Source organism: Perissodus microlepis, chromosome 3 (assembly GCF_051167445.1).
Source record: "Perissodus microlepis isolate ML-2025 ecotype Zambia chromosome 3, ASM5116744v1, whole genome shotgun sequence".
Taxonomy (NCBI): Eukaryota; Metazoa; Chordata; class Actinopteri; order Cichliformes; family Cichlidae; genus Perissodus; species Perissodus microlepis.
In genome coordinates this window covers 31518867-31538055 of record NC_140463.1, presented here as the reverse complement: position 1 = coordinate 31538055, position 19189 = coordinate 31518867, and the positions used below count along the sequence as shown (strand labels likewise).

General features: G+C 38.6%; 3 protein-coding genes and 2 long non-coding RNA genes across 6 annotated transcripts; 2 read left to right on the top strand and 3 right to left on the bottom strand.

Moving 5' to 3' along the window:
• Positions 1-1179: 1179 nt before the first annotated feature.
• LOC146391205 (uncharacterized) lies at positions 1180-3215 on the bottom strand. Its single transcript, XR_014799900.1, has 3 exons — positions 3093-3215; positions 2209-2383; positions 1180-1804 (listed from the first exon to the last, which is right to left on the bottom strand). It is a non-coding gene; the product is annotated as an uncharacterized LOC146391205 (long non-coding RNA).
• LOC146391204 (uncharacterized) lies at positions 2340-6188 on the top strand. Its single transcript, XM_084924042.1, has 5 exons — positions 2340-2871; positions 3656-3750; positions 3880-3980; positions 4875-5030; positions 5115-6188. The coding sequence occupies exons 1-5, from the start codon at positions 2834-2836 to the stop codon at positions 5568-5570; spliced, it is 846 nt and encodes a 281-aa protein (XP_084780168.1). The 5' UTR covers positions 2340-2833; the 3' UTR covers positions 5571-6188.
• A 326-nt stretch (positions 6189-6514) lies between these two features.
• LOC146391203 (uncharacterized) lies at positions 6515-7647 on the bottom strand. The gene is made up of 2 exons (XR_014799898.1): positions 7486-7647; positions 6515-7059 (listed from the first exon to the last, which is right to left on the bottom strand). It is a non-coding gene; the product is annotated as an uncharacterized LOC146391203 (long non-coding RNA).
• Positions 7648-11458: 3811 nt separating this feature from the next.
• Positions 11459-15665, bottom strand: LOC146391202 (uncharacterized). 2 transcript variants are annotated; one of them, XR_014799896.1, is made up of 3 exons: positions 15550-15665; positions 12524-12619; positions 11459-11921 (listed from the first exon to the last, which is right to left on the bottom strand). XR_014799896.1 is itself a non-coding variant. In XM_084924056.1 (3 exons), exons 1-3 carry the CDS (start codon positions 14867-14869, stop codon positions 11791-11793), a joined length of 348 nt encoding a protein of 115 aa, XP_084780182.1. In that variant the 5' UTR covers positions 14870-15202; the 3' UTR covers positions 11459-11790. The 2 variants fall into 2 exon arrangements, 1 of the variants encoding a protein (XP_084780182.1); XM_084924056.1 differs by lacking the exon at positions 15550-15665 and adding an exon at positions 14749-15202.
• LOC146391201 (uncharacterized) lies at positions 15350-18129 on the top strand. The gene is made up of 5 exons (XM_084924040.1): positions 15350-15662; positions 15945-16039; positions 16225-16325; positions 16717-16872; positions 16969-18129. The coding sequence occupies exons 1-5, from the start codon at positions 15514-15516 to the stop codon at positions 17392-17394; spliced, it is 927 nt and encodes a 308-aa protein (XP_084780166.1). The 5' UTR covers positions 15350-15513; the 3' UTR covers positions 17395-18129.
• Positions 18130-19189: the final 1060 nt, after the last annotated feature.

The window sequence follows — 19189 nt, the reverse complement described above, 5'->3', positions numbered from 1 at the left end:
GATATAATCAGTGTTGATTTTTCTTGATGAGAAATTTCCTACCACATGTGATCTTTACGGCTGCATTATGTCTGAATCATAACGACAATGAACCTGAAAAATGTTATTCAGTCATAAATTTGAAGTAAAGTTAATCATACATTCTGTGTGTACTCATCTTTTTCCTCAACATTTAGTTATTTTATGTTGTCTGCTGCTTCTTTAGCATTAGCTTCATGATATTTAGCACTTATACTACTCAGGTCAGACATTTCTTTCTTGTTTTGACTGCTTAGTTTTTTTTGTAAAATGTTTAAAGAAATCAATGTTTAGTTTCTTGAAAAAATTGTTTAAGTATCTTCACCTTCAGCCACCAGATGGCACTGTTCACTCTGTACACGAGGCGTGTTAATTAGAGCACTCACAGGTGCGCCCAGTTAGAGACAAGTCATTTTTAATACCATGCAGCCTGCATAGTAAGGGAACTATTGAGATAGGATTTTGGGAGGTAATCAACAACTACTGCCTAATACACAACAAAAGGTTTATATAAATGTTACCATAGAATACATTTGTTATTTTTCTGCCTGCAAAATGCCTCTATAATAAACATATAGTGTTATTTATTGCTCACAGTAAGTAACACTGCATTTCATAAAAAGAACATCATGCCAACAGTTAAACGTGGTGGTAGCAGTGTAATGGTCTGGACTGCTTTGGTGCTTCAGGATGACCTGCTGCTGATGAATCCATGAATTCTGCTCTCTACGAGAAAATCCTAAATGAGAATGTCCAACCATCAGTTCATCCCATCCCATGAAGCTCACTTGTGTTATGCATCAGGACAATGAACTGACAGCAGCAGGTCCATCTCTGAGTAGATTAAAAAAAAGAAATTAAGGTTTTGGAGTGTCTGAGTCAAAGTCTGGACTTAAATCAGATTGAGTTGCTCTAAGATGCATGACCCTAAACAGGATGCTAATGCTTGTAAACCCTGCAATGTAGCCAAAATTCCTCCACAGTGATGTAAAAGACTCATTGTCAGTTATCACAACGCTTGATTGCAGTTTTTGATGCAGTCCAGTTGTCATGTTTATGGGGAATGAATTACTTTTTTGTGCAGGGTATATTTAGCTAAGTAAAGCAAGGCTACTCAACAAGAACCCAAGAATAAATATACAGAGCTACAAATGAGCACAATGGGTTAAATTCAATAATCATTGCATTTATTTTTAAACAAGATGAAAGCAGAGCATTTATGAGAATCAGCTGGAAAGTCAAGATAACTAAATATTAACCAATGATCTCAGTATCACTTTTTTTAGGAACATTGATATTCATGGGGCTGCTGCGTAACCGTACATTTGTTGTCAGCTTTTGGTATTTCAACTACTAGTAAGTTACACAGGCTATCAACGAAACAAAAAGAGAAATAAAAAAAGAAATGTTATTATGCCCTATTTGTGCATCATTTACAACTTGTGATAATAAATTAGTGCTGAAGTCTATATAGGTATGATAAAAGTCTTAAAATCTAAAGGAAGACACAAAAGTGTAGAAGAGAACCAAAGATCAAAGATGACACAGTTCAGTCCCAGCTAGCAAAGATGAAGCATTGCGTCCTTTGGTGTATCACATTCCAGTCCTGAGGTGAATCTTTTGGATGGAGTTGAGTTCATCGATGAGGATATCTGTCAGCCTCCGTGGACCTTCGCCACCATCTGCACCACAGACGAGGGTTTGATCCCATACTCCGACAGAGATGCAGAGTCATCGTCCAGCGGCTTTCCAGAGACAATCAGCCGGAATTCAGCCATAAGATATCCTACACACACAAGACAGGAGAGAGAGAACCTCACTAAACATATAAAGATGTCACAAATAATTCTATCATGTCCCTGAACACCACTGAAGATTGTGTCGTATTATTGTGCTTCGTGATTTTTGCACGACACAAAGACCTCACATAACAATAAAACAAACTGTAACTGACACGGGGCATAATGAACACCAAACTGAACAGAAAGAGTTTTGACAATAAACACTTGATACAGTTTAAAAAAGATATAAGATTCTTGAAATAAATGAGGACATTTGAATGAGTCTGTGTCATTTGTGTCACTTGATTTTCATTAGATTGCAACACAATCGCTCGACACTTAGCTTCACTGGTCAACCATTTCTTCTCCATAGTTTCTCTTTTGATCTGTTTTGAGTTTTTGGGCTTACCTTTCCTTGGAAACAGTTGCGCTGCTTTCATCTTCAAGTCTTTCACGGTCTTCTGCTGCTTTTTGGAGTGGTTTAATTTGATAATCCCCAACTCACCTGCAGGTGAGCGGACGGACAAGCTGTACTTGCACATTGTGTTTGTCTGGTGTGTGAGTCTGAAGAGCTCCTTCGGTTTCTGTTAATGTCAGGTGAGTTGAGAGCGTATTAGTCACTGAGATGGGCTGTCTCTAAATAGTTGTTCACCTCATAACAAACGCTTTATCAGACAAACATACGAAAAGATCCTTTAGGAATCCAATGTTAGGTAAGTTCTATATCTAATTTAGTTTCGCTATCATTTTCTTAGAGTTAAAAGAAATCACTTTCTTTCTTTATGATTAATTTTAACGTGATGTTAGGTTCACTTTGTTGGTTTGATAGTTTGTCGTCATTGTTGTTTATTCATAGGCCTGCTGTCTGTTCACCTTTTAATGTTTTAGTAATAGCTTGCACATTAAACTGTATATAATAAACAAATCCGGCCACACGTTTGTGTTGACGTCACTCAGAGTCAGCTGTTACTAGGCTCATCGCGGCGCCACACGTCTTTTGACTGCACCGTGCTTGTCCCGCAGCAGGATCGACGATGGCCTTATTCACCTACCTGGCCGGTCTCCCGCACAGGTAACACTCAGCGTATTCACTCACTCATGCGCGTGTTACTTTTGGTTACATGTTCAATACTCTGATTTCACTGGTAACAACTTTTTGTTATGGTTATTAAGTGCGGACCGGAGAGTTCGCTCTTTACTTCCATCATTTAGAGTCTGACGGTCTGACGTCACAGTGATCCTAAAACATAAAGCCTGTGATTAAAAACATAGTACTGAAAGTTCAGAACTTACTGTTACCAGGGCTGGAGTGGTAATTTGGCACACCGGGAATTTCACAGGCAGGGCGATGGATCAGTTCAAGGGCCCCCGAAGAGTGAGCAGCCTATTCGTTCATTTTCATTACCGACACTGTGTCATCCAATAAAATATCTTTACGCAACCGGGACCTCCCCTACCTTCCCTGCTTGCTCCGGAGCTCGAGTTTAGTGTGGAAAAAAGTTCTGAAAAGATGGAGCTGAGAAACTGAAACCGAAAAATAAAAAAGAACTAAAAATAGATGTACAAAATATGTCAAAAGAACAGAGATATTATCTGCAGGGGTGCTGTTGAGGAGGGAGAAATTAAAGAGCTGGAGAGAAGTCATTAGGAAGATTCAAGGATCTCACTAAAAGCCGAAGTGTGGCTTTAAATTATGATATGCGACATTTCAGTGTAATTGAGAAATAACCCAGCAACAACCAATCTGATTAAAACCTGTTTCAATATCTCAATGCCTTTTTTTGTAGTTTTTTTGTCCTCGGAGGGGGGCGGGGTGTTTCTTTGAAGTGACACTGTGCTCTTTTACTGTTTCGCAGACTGATGGCCTCAAATACTATAACAAAACAGGAGAAGTGTTACAACCCTCTCGACCTGACATTTAAATTTGTGGATAGAGAGGATGATTTGGACTGTAAGTATTACTTGGGTGCAGCAGTAATGAGAATAATTACAATAATAACGGTGAAAATCATTTTAACCAACTCACATAAACCAATGTCACAAAACATTTATTCTTGAATTTGTGTGTGATTGTTCTCAGTTTTGTGTGAAGGCTTCAAATCTCTCAGAGCTCAGATGTCCTGTGGTCACGCTGTGACCCCGACCTCTCTCACCAACTGGTGTCGCAGGTTGTTGGAGCAGGTAGGCCACGAAAGGTTGACTTTGTTAAAATAGATAAAATAAAGTCAGCATAAATAACAGTGTACCTAAATAAATAAAAGCAGAAGGCATCGGGCGTGGTACCAGGTTTCTGATTTTGGGATAAATTAGATATTAAATTAATCATGATAATATTTTTAATCCTACCACAACATACGAGTACACACGTTTGTGTGTAAGTGATGAAAATAATACCTGATCTATTATCACATCTTATTTTAAACATAATACACTGCAAGCGCTCTTTGGTCTCCAGACACATCACTCAACAGTGTGTACACAACATTTTAGGGCTTATGATCACCTCGAGTTGAACTACAACCTGTGAGGCACTTCAAGAAATCACACATCTAAAAGACTCATAGACTTTTCCTGGGTTTAAACGGTGCTCTTCTAAACGACCTTACAGCCACTTTTTATCCTTTAAAAAAAATCATTTTATTCTTTTGCATGTCACAAGGTTTTTGAAAAAAAGTATAAAAACTAAACGAGCAGCTAATGAATGCTGTAAAAGCCAAAAATCTTAACCTGAAACCTGTAAATTTTATCATAGCCTTTAGATTTCAGTGCAGTGACTTACACCTGTGCTTGTCCAGCTGTGACCTTTTCAGTGTTTTATCAAACCATTGCATATCTAGCAATGCAGGTATTAGCTACATGAAAAAAATTGCTTATTATATAATTTCTTTTATTAGCTAATAAGTTAATGAATTACAGAGCAAGTCTTACCCACAATATGGTACTTATTGTTTTAATAATGTTTTAATAATGTAAGTTTAACTGAAACAACAAAAATCCTGTTCATCAAATTGTTTTGTGTTTTGTTTCCAACATGTGAGTCTAATAATCCTTTTACGTCTCATTATTCCAATAAAGGGTGAAAGCAGGTTTGTGTGTGGTGCGTCTGGTTGCAGTGCTGAGTGGACTTTGGCAGAGGTTTGTAAAATGGGTCTTTTGACCCCTGAAGAAACTGAGTACTTCAGAAAAACCCTGGATTTCAATGCTGCCAGGCAGATGCTTATCATCAGATTTGTAAGTGTCTCATTAACATATTATATTTACTGTAAATGGAAATTTGTTATTAGTGTTAAATGTCATTCTCTTGTCTCTGTGTAGTGTCCTGGATGCGGATCCTCTGTGACGAGAGAGAACGAATCATATTTGAATGTCCTCTGTAAAGAGTGCACAGCAGTAAAAGGACAGACCTTTGAATTCTGTTGGCAGTGTTTGAGGGAGTGGAAGGGTGCACGGCCTCGGAAAGACCGCTGTGGAAATCATGGCTGCTGCAACCAGTCACTGAAAACGCTAAAAGAATGCCCAGATATCATCTTTGATTCAGTGAAGGGTGTCCACGGGTGTCCCTCTGTCCGTGCCTGTCCCACCTGTGGGTTACTGGTGGAGCACAGCAAGAGGCATTGTAAATCTCTTGTTTGTCCTTGTTGCAAGGTGAAGTTCTGTTTTGTGTGCCTGAGGATCTTCACTGAATGCACCAGAACAAGTGGCATTTCTGCACCTTGCTCTAGTGGTGTAGCTCCCAGACAGACATCTATACCTGTATGGCAGAAGAAATAATAGTAACAACACAAGGCCATCAAACTTCACTTTGTTTTGGTGTGAAAGTGCCTCGGAGTTGATGCACTTTAAACTATATCATAATTATATTTAAAAAAAATAACTTTTTGCTCCCAAATTCACCTAGCAACTGCCAGAAACCAGTCAACAATTCCCAGAATTTCTCTCTGACTGGAGATTGCCAGGTCACTGAACTTATACTAGGTCTGCATAGTTAAGCTACTTCCAGTATCCACTTGTCAACCAGTCAGGAAATAAACATTTTTCATAGAAACCTGTGGTTGGCATTTATCTGTAATAATATATCATGTAATATAATGCTAAAGAAATGTTGTAGTTTGTTGATGAGAAATTTCCTACGAGATGTGAACTTTACAATTGTATTATGCCTGATTTGTAAAATCTCAAAAATACATTTTAAATGTGAAGTTAAACACACATTCTTTCTTTTTGCAAAACCTTGTTAGGTTAAAACAAAAGTTAAGATGTAAAACATGCAGCTCATTTAAATAAATTGTCAAAATGTTGTCATGTATCATGTTGTGCTGGGTAGGTGATACCAGTTTTTGTTTTAATTAAAGAAATAATCTCTTTGGGTTTTTAAAAAAAAATAATTTACAGTTTCAGTTTGATTCCAGTATATTTTGAATTATATTTTATGGAGATTAAATGATTTTTAAACATTTTTTATTCACTTACATATAATTTCCAGTTGGTGGAAATTGGGCGAAAAGTCCTTAAATGTCTCAAATACAAATCACTGTACATGACGGGCTTTTATCATGAGTATCAGGCTTTTATGTATCATTTTACATAATATACATGACAGTCTGACTCTGACTCTCTGACAGTCTGAAGTAATAGGTTACAAAGCAAATCAGAATTTTACTTCTTGCATAACTTGCAACTAACTAATCTAAAAGTGCAATCCAGTCCATGACAAGTACAGTGGTATATGTTTGTTTTTATTTACATCGCAAAAGCACAAATGATAAAAATCAGTACATTATTTACTTTCTTGAGGTTGTTCCGTGTGCCTTTACATTTTCTCATTTCTTGGTGTCCTGTAATGCTAATAATATTGCTACATGATTGATTTATTATTTATAATCATTGGCTCTGAGCACAGAAGCCCATGAGGTGGAGCATTTAATTTCCCCGGTGTGTGTACCCTTACATTTGTTATTGGTGTCCCACACAATTTATCAACAAAAAAAAAAAGAGAAAAAAGAAAAAGTGAAGTAATGAATTGTTTACACCCTGAGAAACAGCTCGAAATAACTGCACAGGTTTAACAGCGTATAGCATTTTTGTCCTTGGTCTGTGTTAAACGGTTGGAGCTCGACGATGGAGCTCAGTCAGCCTCCGTGAACCTTGGTCACCATCTGCACAACAGAGTTGGGCTTGATTTTACAGTCTGACAGCGACGCAGAGTCGTCGTCCAGTGGGTTTCCTTCAACGACCAGACGGATTTCACCCAAATATTTCTCTACACATGTAACACAAGGAAAACAGAAAGTTACTCCGCAAGCCTTAGAATAAATAAACAGGCTACATGTCCCCGCATTAAAGGTTTTAACGCGGGCATTAAAATACTGGACTTATTTAAATGCCTCTGTTAAAGCCGCATCGCAGAGAACAGCAGTTCAGTTCAGTTAGTAACACTTTCACTGTCGCTTCCGGACAGTCTCCAGGTTATGGACCAGCCTCGTCAGTTTCACGTTTATTATGTTTCAACAACTGACAACTGAACTGATCGTAATTCTAAAAATAATTTTAAACATACAAATCATATTTTAAGATATTTGAATATTAAAAAATAGGCAGCATGATTTAAATGTATTGTTTTGTTGTGTAACAGATTGCTATACAGTGTTTATTTTTATTTTTTAAATCTCATTTTAGGTTCGCCTACCTGTGGGAAACGCTTTGAGCGCTTCCTTCCTCAGCTGGCCCACCGTCGGTTGTTGCACGGGCAGCTGTTTGGAGTACACGCTGACTGTTTTCATCCCGCCTGAAGGCGAGACAACAGCGACGTCATATCGACACATCGTGTGGGGGAAGCTGCGAGCTGCTTTCACTGTCTCCGTCTGAAGGTTATGCGCGGTTACGCTTTCTTTTTATACAGCAGACCCGGAAACATGCGTCTGAAATGGGTTTCGCTTTAAGAAGGAAACAATAATGTAAACATGCCATTAATTTATTTGTTTATTTATGAGAATAAAATAATGTGGATGTTATTGACACTTAATCCAACTAAATAGGCCTACAACTAATCGATTACAGTGTTAGGGAGTAAATTGCGCAGATGTCGCAGTTGCACAGTTCTGCCGATAGTAGTGAAGCTATCAGATGAGTAATGGAGTGTGTCAGGGGAGTCTGGCGTTTCTCGTCTTTGATTTAGAAGAAATCACGTGATTGTTCACCTTCACCGTGTGGTCAGCAGTTTTTCTGCCAATCGATCAGACATTCGCTTTGAAGCAGCGGGCTTAGTGTCGGTTACAGGATTTTATTTATCCATATATCACGTCTGCACATCCTTTAACGTTGTATCTGTTGCTGCGTTTGGTAGCCTATAATAATCTTATTTCTAGGCATTTGAAGATACTCCACTGCTTCAGTAGATATACTCCAGCCCACACAAGTCTTCTCAGTTCACCGCTGTTCACGTCATTTCAACAACCGCTACTCGAGTCTCGTTGTGATAATATCCACATCGTAAGTGGATCAGTCACAGCTCTGCTGCTCAGGTAGAACACGGTATGGTCCAATAACAGCATTACTGATGTGCATATTAGATCGGACTGCCTGGTTATTGTTTTAATATTTTGGAGGATGGAGGTTTTCTAACGGTAGGAAATTGCGCACCAGAGAGCGCATCCTCTACCCCACAGGTGTCGAACTCCAGGCTTCGAGGGCCGGTATCCTGCAGGTTTTAGATGTGTCCTTGATCCAACACAGCTGATTTAAATGACTAAATTGCCTCTTCAACATGTCTTGAAGTTCTCCAGAAGCCTGATAATGAACTGATCATTTGATTCAGGTGTGTTGACCCAGGGTTAGATCTAAAACCTGCAGGACACCGGCCCTCGAGGCCTGGAGTTCGACACCCCTGCTCTACCCTCATCACTCAGTCACGTCTTTTAAAATGCTGAAAGGCGCTTTGTAACAAATGCTCACCACAATACAGGAGAAAATGTACAGTTGTTTATACAGAGAGATGGTGGTGTGGTGTAAGAACGTCCTGGTCTGAATCCACCTTCAGGCTGGCCTGCAACAGGCTGGTGCTTTGTTTATGTCTATCCTGCGTTTCACTCCAGTTTTGCTGGGGACCCTGAATTTAATAAGTGGAAGGGAACAGATGGCTGAACTATGGAGCTTTTCCTTCTTACATATGAATGTAACTGAACAAAATTTTTAAATTGCCATTTATTATTGTTTAATCTTTCTTTTTGTCCCTGGTCATGCTGTTACCAATGTGTTTCTCATTAAGGTTGGACAGGCCAGGGCACACCTAAAACCCATTTACAGTCATGCATGTCAGTGGACTCTGGAAGGAAGCCAGATTTTTGAGTAGCATAGGGAGAACATACAAGCTCCACACTGGTGGATTAAAACCACGGACCTCTATGTATGAGGCATTGTACTAACATGCTTGCAATGCAGTTCTGAAACATGCAAATAAATATTCAGTTTCATTAGATGATATGTTAAGAAATGATACAGAATTCTGCTGGAATTATCTGAGGGAAGCATCCACGACCTCAGAAAGACCTCTTTAAGACCTCTTTGCTGCAGTCAGTCTCTAAAAGTACTGCCTTTGAGTCTGTGAAGGGAGTCCATGTCCCTCCATCCATGCCTTACTCACCTGTGGCTTAGTGTTGGAACACAGCCAGACACATTGCAAATCTCTCTGTTTGTCCTCAATGTAAGGTGAAGTTTTGTTTTGTGTGCCTGAAGACTCAGTCACAATGACCATAACAAGTCTGAAACTTTTCATTTATTCATAAATCTGAAATATGGTTGAACCTGCATATACTTTATGTATGCATTCCTTCATTTCAGTTTAATTCCATGAGATAGTATATTTTACTTAGTTTCAGTTATTTAAAGCCATAATTAAAGCCTTGTTGTTGAATAGGTTGCGGATAAAATTCCCCACAGATCCACCTTTATCCTAAATGCTGGTTAAGTGGCACAAGAAAGAACATTTCCTGCATTGCTGTGGTTTTCAGCAGAATCAAGGGTATTACAGAAAATATGCAATAAGATTTAAATATGGAACCGAAGATGACATGTAAACCAGAAAATTAAAATAACTTTCAAACATATAAATAATGCTCATCATAATGCCTGCTAGCTCAGTTTCGAGTTGAATCACTTTATCAGGCATGATTCTGTCATTGAAATGAAAACTGGAAACTACCTAATACACCCGCACCAGTGTGTGTTATGTAACCAGAACAATGTTTGGTTTGTTTTTTTTTGCTGTTTCACATCCTGGTTGTTGTGCCAAATGATAGGTATGAGTGGATTCATCAGTAATCTTATTATTATATAATTTTTTATCCAGTTTGATACACATTCATAACACCACAATGGCAAAATTAACACAATAACCATTTCAATCTCTCCAAATAAGACAATAAATCCAGTTGATAAGCCAGCCCAGTGAAGCTGATTGGTAGATCGGGTACTTTCCACAACTTTGGCTACATGGTGCAAGGTTCCAAAAGTAGAGTGATAAAACCCATAAATGCACAAAATAAGATATTAAACCTGGACTCACTGCAGAACTAACACTGATTACATAAAATAAAATGTACAAAATAATCTTGACTGCTAATCTGCAGTTGCATGAGTTTTCGTAGCTGGTGGAGAGAAACCGAAAGTGATAACGAATAAATAAAAAACAATCTAGGGCATTTCCTGGTGTGTGCAGACAACAGCTTCTGTGTTTACTGCTCATTCTAAACCTGAGAAGGATACCAGGTGAATGGTGATAATTCAGAGAAAACTGAAAGGACAGCTGAAAGAGAGGGACTTAGAATCTGCTACAGCAGAGAGAAGGGTTGTTTTGAGAGTGCAGTGAGGAAAGAGAGTCACAGAATGACAAAGCTGAATGCGGCATGAGCTGAGTAATGAAAAAGGATTCAACGTAGATGCCACAATCAAGGAAACAAAGGCAACAAATGTCAGGGTGCCACGAGGGGAAAACCCAAGCCATATTGAGAAGTGTGTTGAAGACAACAGAATCAAAACAACAGCAAAGTGGCAAAAATATATATTTGTGCAGGTAAAAAAATGGCTTTACTATGATATGAGGTCTGCCCAGTTAAAGACAGATCAACATGTTTAAGATCCTCCCACAGATTTCATTTATGTTCACATCAGAGGACCGTGAGGCCTCAAAAGCTTCATTTTATGCACTGTAGGTAATAGTGGAAATTTATGTCTGCTTTGGTTTGAACCACCAGCCTTCTGATTAGTAGATGAACTGCTATACTGCATAAGCCACCAGCAGAAACTGGTGTGGTAATAATATTGCTTAACGGCAACTGCAAACTAAAGGCAGCACCCAACAGTCCAAAAGGAAACTGTGGCTGGGTGTCATGGCAGAGACTGATGAGGAAGTGGTCCTGGGCTGTAGCTGGATGCTGTTCCGATCCCAAGCAGACAGAATAACCCCACGGTTTGCATTTTCACCTTTAGCCACCAGCCAGCTCTTCTTCATATTTACTTTTTTTTTACTCTGTATATCAGGTATGTGAATTAGAGCAGTGATAGGTGGTGCCTATTAGAGACAAACAGATTTTTAATGCCTGCGTGTAGCAGTGTGGAATCTGTAGTATACATGGACTATTGAGATTTGTTCTCAGAACACAGACTGTAAAAAAAGAAAAAAAAACTTTTATTATTGAATAAGATGGAAAAATATCTCAATATGACTTTCTTGGGAAAAATTATATACATTCATAGTTATTTTTGATATACCAACAAATAGCAAGTTACACAGCTTAACAGGGAAATAAACACAAAATACATTATTACATCCTAATTATTCATCATTTACAGCTCATCATAATTAATTAGTGCTGAACTCTAAGCAGGTATGGGACAAGTCTTGAAACAGTTAAAGATGACGGATTTTGTCCTTTGGTGTCTCATATTTCAGTCCTGCTGTGAGTCTTGTGGATGCAGTTGAGTGCATCAGTGATGATCAGCCTCCGTGGACCTTCGCCACCATCTGCACCACAGACGATGGTTTGATCCCATATTCAGACAGAGATGCAGATTCATCATCCAGCGGTTTCCCTGCGACAACCAGCCGGACTTCACCCAGAAGATATCCTACACGCACAACACAGGAGAGAGACGAACCTCACTAAGTATATAAAGATGTCACAAATAATTATATCATGTTTCCTGAACACGACTGAAGATTGTTATTTTTAAGTTGCACTCAGACAGCACATGACTGTGGCCACTGCTCAACTAAAACTAAACTAAGTGTGAAAAACATTTAATTCAACTGTAAAAAACAAAACCTCAACAACAGTGTGCACACAGTTTGTGCGACTTACTGAAACAGCAACACAGTACACAGGAAACGTGTTTGTAATTGTGGTCATATCTGTTAACACAGCCTGTCTGAGCTGGCTTGAGCTCACATGTTTACTCAGACTGAGATGTCCACTTGAATGTGTGGCTGAAGTTGGTGTGTTGTATTATTTTGCTACACAAATACTTCACATAACAATGACACCAAACTAAATCGTTCTTAACTATATTATTATTACCAATAAAATTAAACACTTCATGTAGTTTTTTTTAAAATATATAATTTAAAAGATTCATAAAATAGACAAAAACATTTGAATGTAGGCTTACAATAGAGCCACGTGATCAAGAAGTAATTTTTCTTTTTGATCTGTTTTAGGTTTTAGGCTTACCTTTCTTGGGAAACAGCTTCAGCGCTCCTTTCTTCAGGTCACTGACTGTTTTCTGCTGCTTCTTGGAGTGGTTTAATTTAAGAATCCCCATCTCCCCTGCAGGTGAGAGGACAGACAAGCTGTACTTGCACATTTTGTTTGTCTGGATCGTGTGTGAGCGGTACGAGCTCCTTCAGGTTATGTTAAAGTCAGAATGGGCGTGGGCTGAATTTATAATTGAGATGGCTTTTTCCTTTTAGGAGGGTTGTCCCAAATAGCTGTTCACAAAGACTAGCGGTAGCAGCTTATATCAGCCTACAATGGTGGCTTTATCAACAAACCACACCAACAGATACGTTTGGACTGTTAGGGAAGTTCCATATCTAATTTAGTTTCACTATCGTTTTAAATCGAGTTATAAGAAATCGCATGGTTTACTTTTGCCACACATTATGTTTACACTGTAGGGTGGATAGTTTACATCAGCTGAACGGACAGACCCAGGGCTGGACTGGGACAAAAAAACGGCCGGGCATTTTGACTAGAGACCAGGTATTATAGGAAAAGCCATAAAGCCTTTGAATGAAAACAAATGCTGTTGTGACAGTGATGTACACTATCTTGTTGGTATAAATGAATGATTTCTATACATTTTACATCAGATGACCACTTTGGTTGAAAGATTCAGTTAATTTTTTATTAAAAGCGAGACATTTTAAATGAGAATAAGGAAGAAAAGTATTTATTTTTGTCCTCCTTTCCCTGTTAATGCCCTACCTGCCCCCTGGCAAAGCTTTGCTAGACCCGCCCCTGCACAGTTACCAGCTGTCAGCTACGTAGAAAAAGGATCCTGGTGTTATTTGTCTCTCAGAAACAGTTCATAACTTCCCTTCAACTCATTCATGTCACCTAAAAGGTAAACCTGTTTGTCCATCACCTTTTCAGCTCTGATGATTCAGTAAGGACATCTCCTGGTTTCATCTTCATGTTTCCTCTCACCAGATAACCAAACCTATATCATGACCAGCAGCTTTTACAGCTGTGGCTCCAGCAAACATCAGCTGGTCCTAGAAAGTAATATTAAATAAATTATAACAACAGCTGATCAAGCTTAAACGTGCTGTTGTTGTTCAGCGTGAAATCTGCTGGCTTCCTCTTTCTGGTGCAAAGTGGGCGATAAACAAACAAGAGAGAAAAGCCGATCAGCTGATCATTGATCAGTTTCATGATTGAAGTAGCAACAGAAGAGGGAGGGGGAGAGAATGAGAGAAGAAGAGGCAGCTGTGCAGCATAAAAACACAGAATAACTCCAGCTTTGTCTTTTTTTTCTATTCTAGCTGAAGTATGGGACAAATCGTGTTCCTTTTCACCTCAATACCATGTTATTCTGTTTGTCTGTGACAAGATTGCTTTTAGAGCCATTGCCCAAGCAAGGAGGAAGGTGCATCCGACCTCCTCGGCTATAACTGGTCCAGCCCAGAGTCGTTCATGACCAATTGGCCAGTCCACCACCTTTCATTGTTTGTACCATTACAGACAACAACAACAACAACAACACTGGCCCATAAAAATGAAAAATCACCATTGGCCCACCGGGCAAATGCCCAGTATGCCCAATGGCCAGTTGAGCTGTGGACATGGCCAATATATGTCGTTATTATTGATGATCTATGCCAATGTGGTGTCTGTTCATCTTTTAATGTTCTTGCAATCAGACGACTTCATACTCCACTGTTTTAGTGAACATATCCTGAGATAACAATTCAGGCCAGGAATTCAACTCTATCCCAGCCACCTTACAGTAGGTTAACCCTGTGTTATGTGGGGATGTCAATGAAGGAACGACACTGATGTTGGTTGTGCTGACTCACAGAACGTCTGATGTGGTGTGCATATTTAAAGACAAGATCCAGAAAGCTATTCTTAAAGGTTTATTATGGCAATGAGGTGAATGGATGGATGTGTGATTTTCTCTAGACATTCAAATAAAAACAAACAATAACAATTAAGGATCAAACCAAATCACAGTGCTATCATGCTACTGAAAGGATTCAGTAGATTACTGAATCTACTGAATCTACACTAATGCATCCAACATCTTAGCATTTCCATTTCTTTAAAGTTATGGCTCTGGTGTAACACAACCAGGGGGAGGGAAGATCTATTTACATTGCATGGCAACCAGATATAAGGTTAAACAGAGTCATCTTTGTTCTCAGTCTGCTGGTGAGGAGGTAAAAGCTTACCAGGCCAAAGTGGAATTATAAAGACTCCTGGGTATTTCCAACAGCTGGTGCTGGTGTAAGGAAGTTGGATTCCTGCCTGTGGCCATCTCCCTGTACACTTCATCCACCTAACACACTGCATACTGTAATAGCCACACCCTTTTTGCACATACTCTTATTTCTTTCTTTGTTATTCAGATATTCATCAGTAAGTGACTTATATGTATGTATATATAGCATATATTGTGCTATTTCTCACTTCTTGTATTGTCTGCACGCTCGTGCAGTAAAGAGAGTGTATGTTGTAACACAAGATACAAAAAGAGAGCTGATTAAGTTGTCTAACTAACTCATCTACACCAGGCATGCTGTAGGATATGTAGCAGCACTGAGGAGGTGGTTTGACTCAAAACGATTAAAAAATAAATCAAAAAAGGTATTTCGACTTTTTTCATTTTTGATTTTCAACTATTTCGAGTTCAATCTCGAAACTTAGAATTAGTTCTCAAAATGAACACTAATGAATGAAATTAAATAATGAAAAAAAATCTTTTAATACAATCAGGACTCGTCGTAAAAACCAGCAGGCAAGGCTAAACTCGAATTTTACCAACTACAGAGGTGCGGCCCTGAAAACACACACACACACACAGTGGGAGAGAGAAAGAGATGGGAGGGAGGGAGGAGTATCGTTGCTCATATTCACCGCAGAACAACACGATTAGTCGACCGCTGGATATACTCCCGTGAACAGATAGTGCGCAGTGACAATAAAAGCCAAGCCAGATGTTCAACCGGACCACACCTTTGTGTTCACCTCACCAAGATTCGGGCGTTGCTCCGTTCATCAACGTGCCAGATGTCTATTACATGTATCCAGTGTGTCCCGCAGACAGGGCGCCGATGTACTTGTCCCCGCCTTTGCTGCTGCACAGGTAACAACTCAGGTTACATCTGCTGCTCCGATTTCACTGCTAACGATTTTTATGGTCTGACTTTTCGTTACGATTGTAAACTGCGCAATGCGATAATTCAGTGTCACAGTCTGACATCACAGTGATGTGAAACACGAAGCCGCTGATCAAAAACTTTATGTTAAGAAGAAACGCGAGCTGTGTGCAAGTATCAAAAACTGCGCAACACTGCAGCTCACATAGTCTCTTTTTTGAAGTGAAACCGGAAGTGTTCATTCTGATCTGTTTGTTGTTGTTTCGCAGTGTGACGCCCCCAAGCGTGCCAACAACCCAGGAGAAGTGTTACGACCCTCATGACAAAACACTTAGATTTGTCGATGGAGAGGATGATTTGGACTGTAAGTGTCACGTGGGGACTTTTCGAAGTGACATCGAACAGATTCAACTTTAATATAGAAATAATGACAATAATTAAATACAATCATTTTACCTGTGCTCACATTAGCCTAGGTTAAACAAAACGCATGATCATTTATTCGCGTGTAACATTGATATTTTTTTGCTTGTGTGTGATTGTTCTCAGTTTTGTATGAAGGCTTCAAATCTCTCAGAGCTCAGATGTCCTGTGGTCACGCTGTGACCCCGACCTCTCTCACCAACTGGTGTCGCAGGTTGTTGAGCCAGGTAGGCCACTAAGGGTCAGCTTCATTAAAATAAATAAATAACAGACAACATCAGACACAGTGGCAGAATTCAGATTTTAAACAGGGCAGAATAGTTTTGCCTGTGTCTTGAAATTACAGAAGTTAATGTTTTTAATGCTACATGCACGTGAATAAATCAAGAAAACAATGCCCAATATATCATCTTTTTTTTTTTTTCCTGCGGACTGGATTGGAACAATACTATTTCATTTGTTGATAATATGTAGTAACCCTCACACAACATAGTGTTTATAGTTTTATTAATCAAAGATTAACCTAAAGATATTAACTGCAATTCATGAGATTGTTCTGTCGTTTGTTTTCAACCCCTGAACTGTATAAATAATGTACCTTTCCATATTTCAATAAAGGGTGAAAGCAGGTTTGTGTGTGGTGCGTCTGGTTGTAACGTCGAGTGGACTTTTGCAGAGGTTTGTAAAATGGCTCTGCTGACGCCTCAAGAAAATGCATATTTTAGAAGAACCATGGCGTTCAATGCTGCCAGGCAGACACATACGACTAAGATGGTAAGTGATTCATTAACATATATATTTCATGTAAATGGAGAATTGTTAGACATTTCATCATGTATTACATATTGTCCCACCTCTGTCTCCATGTAGTGTCCTGGCTGCAGATCCACTATGACGAGAGAGAATGGATCAGATTTGAATGTCCTCTGTAAAGTGTGCACAGCAGTAAAAGGACGGCCGTTTGAATTCTGCTGGCAGTGTTTGAGGGAGTGGAAGGGTGCACGGCCTCAGAAGGACCGCTGTGGAAATCGTGGCTGCTGCAACCAGTCATTAGAGACACTAAATAAATGCCCAACTATCACCTTTGGTTCAGTGAAGGAGTGTCCCTCTGTTCGTGCCTGTCCCACTTGTGGGTTACTGTTGGAGCACAGCAAGAAGTATTGTGAATCGGTTCACTGCCCTCGATGCAATGTGACATTTTGTTTTGTATGTCTGAAGAGCTCCAGTACATGTTTGATAACCAGGTGTATTCCTGCCCCCAGACAGACCTCTATACCTGTCTGGCAGAAGAAATAATGGGAAAGACACGAGGCTGTTAAGTTTCACTTTCTTTAAATTAAGAGTGTCTTTTCTAAATCAATTGACCATGCTGTGTTTTTTAATTCTCTGCTTTAAATGTCATCGCATTAAAAATTAAAAAAAAAATGATGGTAGTGAGAAATGTATTACCAAATATGATCTTTGCAGCTGTGTCATGTCTGAACTGTAATGATAAATCTGATAAATGCCATTCATTCATAAACTTAGAATAAAGTTAAACATTCTGTGTGCACATCCTATCCTCTGGTTACTTACATATATATAACACATGTTGTCTCCTTATCACACATTTTGTTTGATTTAACATCACGTTTGCAAACTACGTGATATTAAATCTGTTTAGAACAAATGTTTTGTGTAGGAAAACCTTGTTTTGTTTAATCAATGTCAATGCTCTTATTTCCTCTAAACTGTTTTGAGCAAATGTGTCTTCTAATAAAACTTTGTTATGTTTAATTAAAGCCATTGTGTAAAACATTCAGCATATTTAAGTTAATTGTTTCATTTTCGAAATTAAAAATAAAAATGTGTCTCTGAGGAAGAAAAGCTTGCAACACCATATTTAATACAAGCCTGTAGATTTTTCTTTTTTTCTGCCTTTTTGTTCCTTAGTGTATAGAAAATTAACACTGTCATGTAAAATGTGATTCTTTACTATACATTGTTAAAAAAAAAAAAAAATGGTCCAAATGAAATGTTGATTTGAAAGTTAAATTAATACAGTGACTGAGTTAAAATGCAGATTTTTAATTATTATTATTGTATAATAATAATTGAATGCAGGAAAACCTGTTTTCATTCTGTTCTTCATTTATACAATATAAAATATTTAACTCTTATCTGATTAAAGTTTAGCTGTTTGAAGGTTAACTTAAATTTCAAGTTTCAGTGTGAACCCAGGGATATCAGTATATTTTTTACTCTTTTTAAATTATGTAAAATCATTGTTAACGTATTCACATGTAAGTCACAGCATGTATTGCACTGAGGTAAACATTTTACAGAAGAATTTCTATCTCTATTTAACATCCAAGCTCTGATATGTAATGTTCCAAGGAGCAAAGGTGTCTTGCTTTTTCCCCAGACATAAAGGTTTACTAGGCTAAATAAAATAAAATAAAACATCAGTCATCTTTGCTTCCAGAGTCCCACTGCTCTACTCTCGCAATGGTTGTCCACACCTGCTTCAACCTCTCCCTGACATAGGTGGTGCTACTTTTTGCACCAGGTTTGCTGATCTTGATCTTTGGAAAATAGCCCGAGCCTTTTAGACTTATTGCCAGGTTGCCAACCCAAGCTTTTGATCTCAGGCATCCGTGATAAAGGCCTATAAAGGCCGTGATACGCATATCAGTTAACCATTGTAAACTTATGTGCTTGTGTTCCCGGCATGAGGTCCTTTACCGCTAAGGAATGGATCAGCTCCAGAATGAGCTACATTTGAAGCAAGTTGTTTCCCTAAGTGAGTTTAAATAAATGCTTACAATTTTAAATAGGCAAAGATCGGCATGCAAATGTTTTAATGGATAAATTATCTGACTACTATGTGAAAATGTTTTGGGACTTTTTTCTTTCTATTTCTATGTGGATGATCACTCATCTATCATAATTTGTAAAATGTTATGTATTTTAGTGTTGTTGTAAATGAGATTTTGAATCTGAATGGGGTTTTATCCTACGGAGCCCCGCAGGGGACATGGGAGAAAAAAAAAATTAAGACGGACTTTTGCGAGATCTCGCAAAACTAACTCGGGATCTCGCAAAAGTTTTG

Coding starts and splice junctions, on each gene's coding strand:
- LOC146391204 (XM_084924042.1), top strand. CDS start 2,834: ATGGCCTTATTCACCTACCTGGCCGGTCTCCCGCACAG. Junction 2,872..3,655: donor CTGGCCGGTCTCCCGCACAG/GTAACACTCAGC, acceptor ACTGTTTCGCAG/ACTGATGGCCTCAAATACTA. Junction 3,981..4,874: donor GTCGCAGGTTGTTGGAGCAG/GTAGGCCACGAA, acceptor ATTCCAATAAAG/GGTGAAAGCAGGTTTGTGTG.
- LOC146391202 (XM_084924056.1), bottom strand. CDS start 14,869: ATGCAGTGTGTTAGGTGGATGAAGTGTACAGGGAGATGGCCACAGGCA. Junction 12,620..14,748: donor TATAATTCCACTTTGGCCTG/GTAAGCTTTTAC, acceptor TCTCACCTGCAG/GGGAGATGGGGATTCTTAAA. Junction 11,922..12,523: donor GAAGCTGTTTCCCAAGAAAG/GTAAGCCTAAAA, acceptor TTGTGCGTGTAG/GATATCTTCTGGGTGAAGTC.
- LOC146391201 (XM_084924040.1), top strand. CDS start 15,514: ATGTTCAACCGGACCACACCTTTGTGTTCACCTCACCAAGATTCGGGC. Junction 16,040..16,224: donor TGGAGAGGATGATTTGGACT/GTAAGTGTCACG, acceptor GATTGTTCTCAG/TTTTGTATGAAGGCTTCAAA. Junction 16,326..16,716: donor GTCGCAGGTTGTTGAGCCAG/GTAGGCCACTAA, acceptor ATTTCAATAAAG/GGTGAAAGCAGGTTTGTGTG.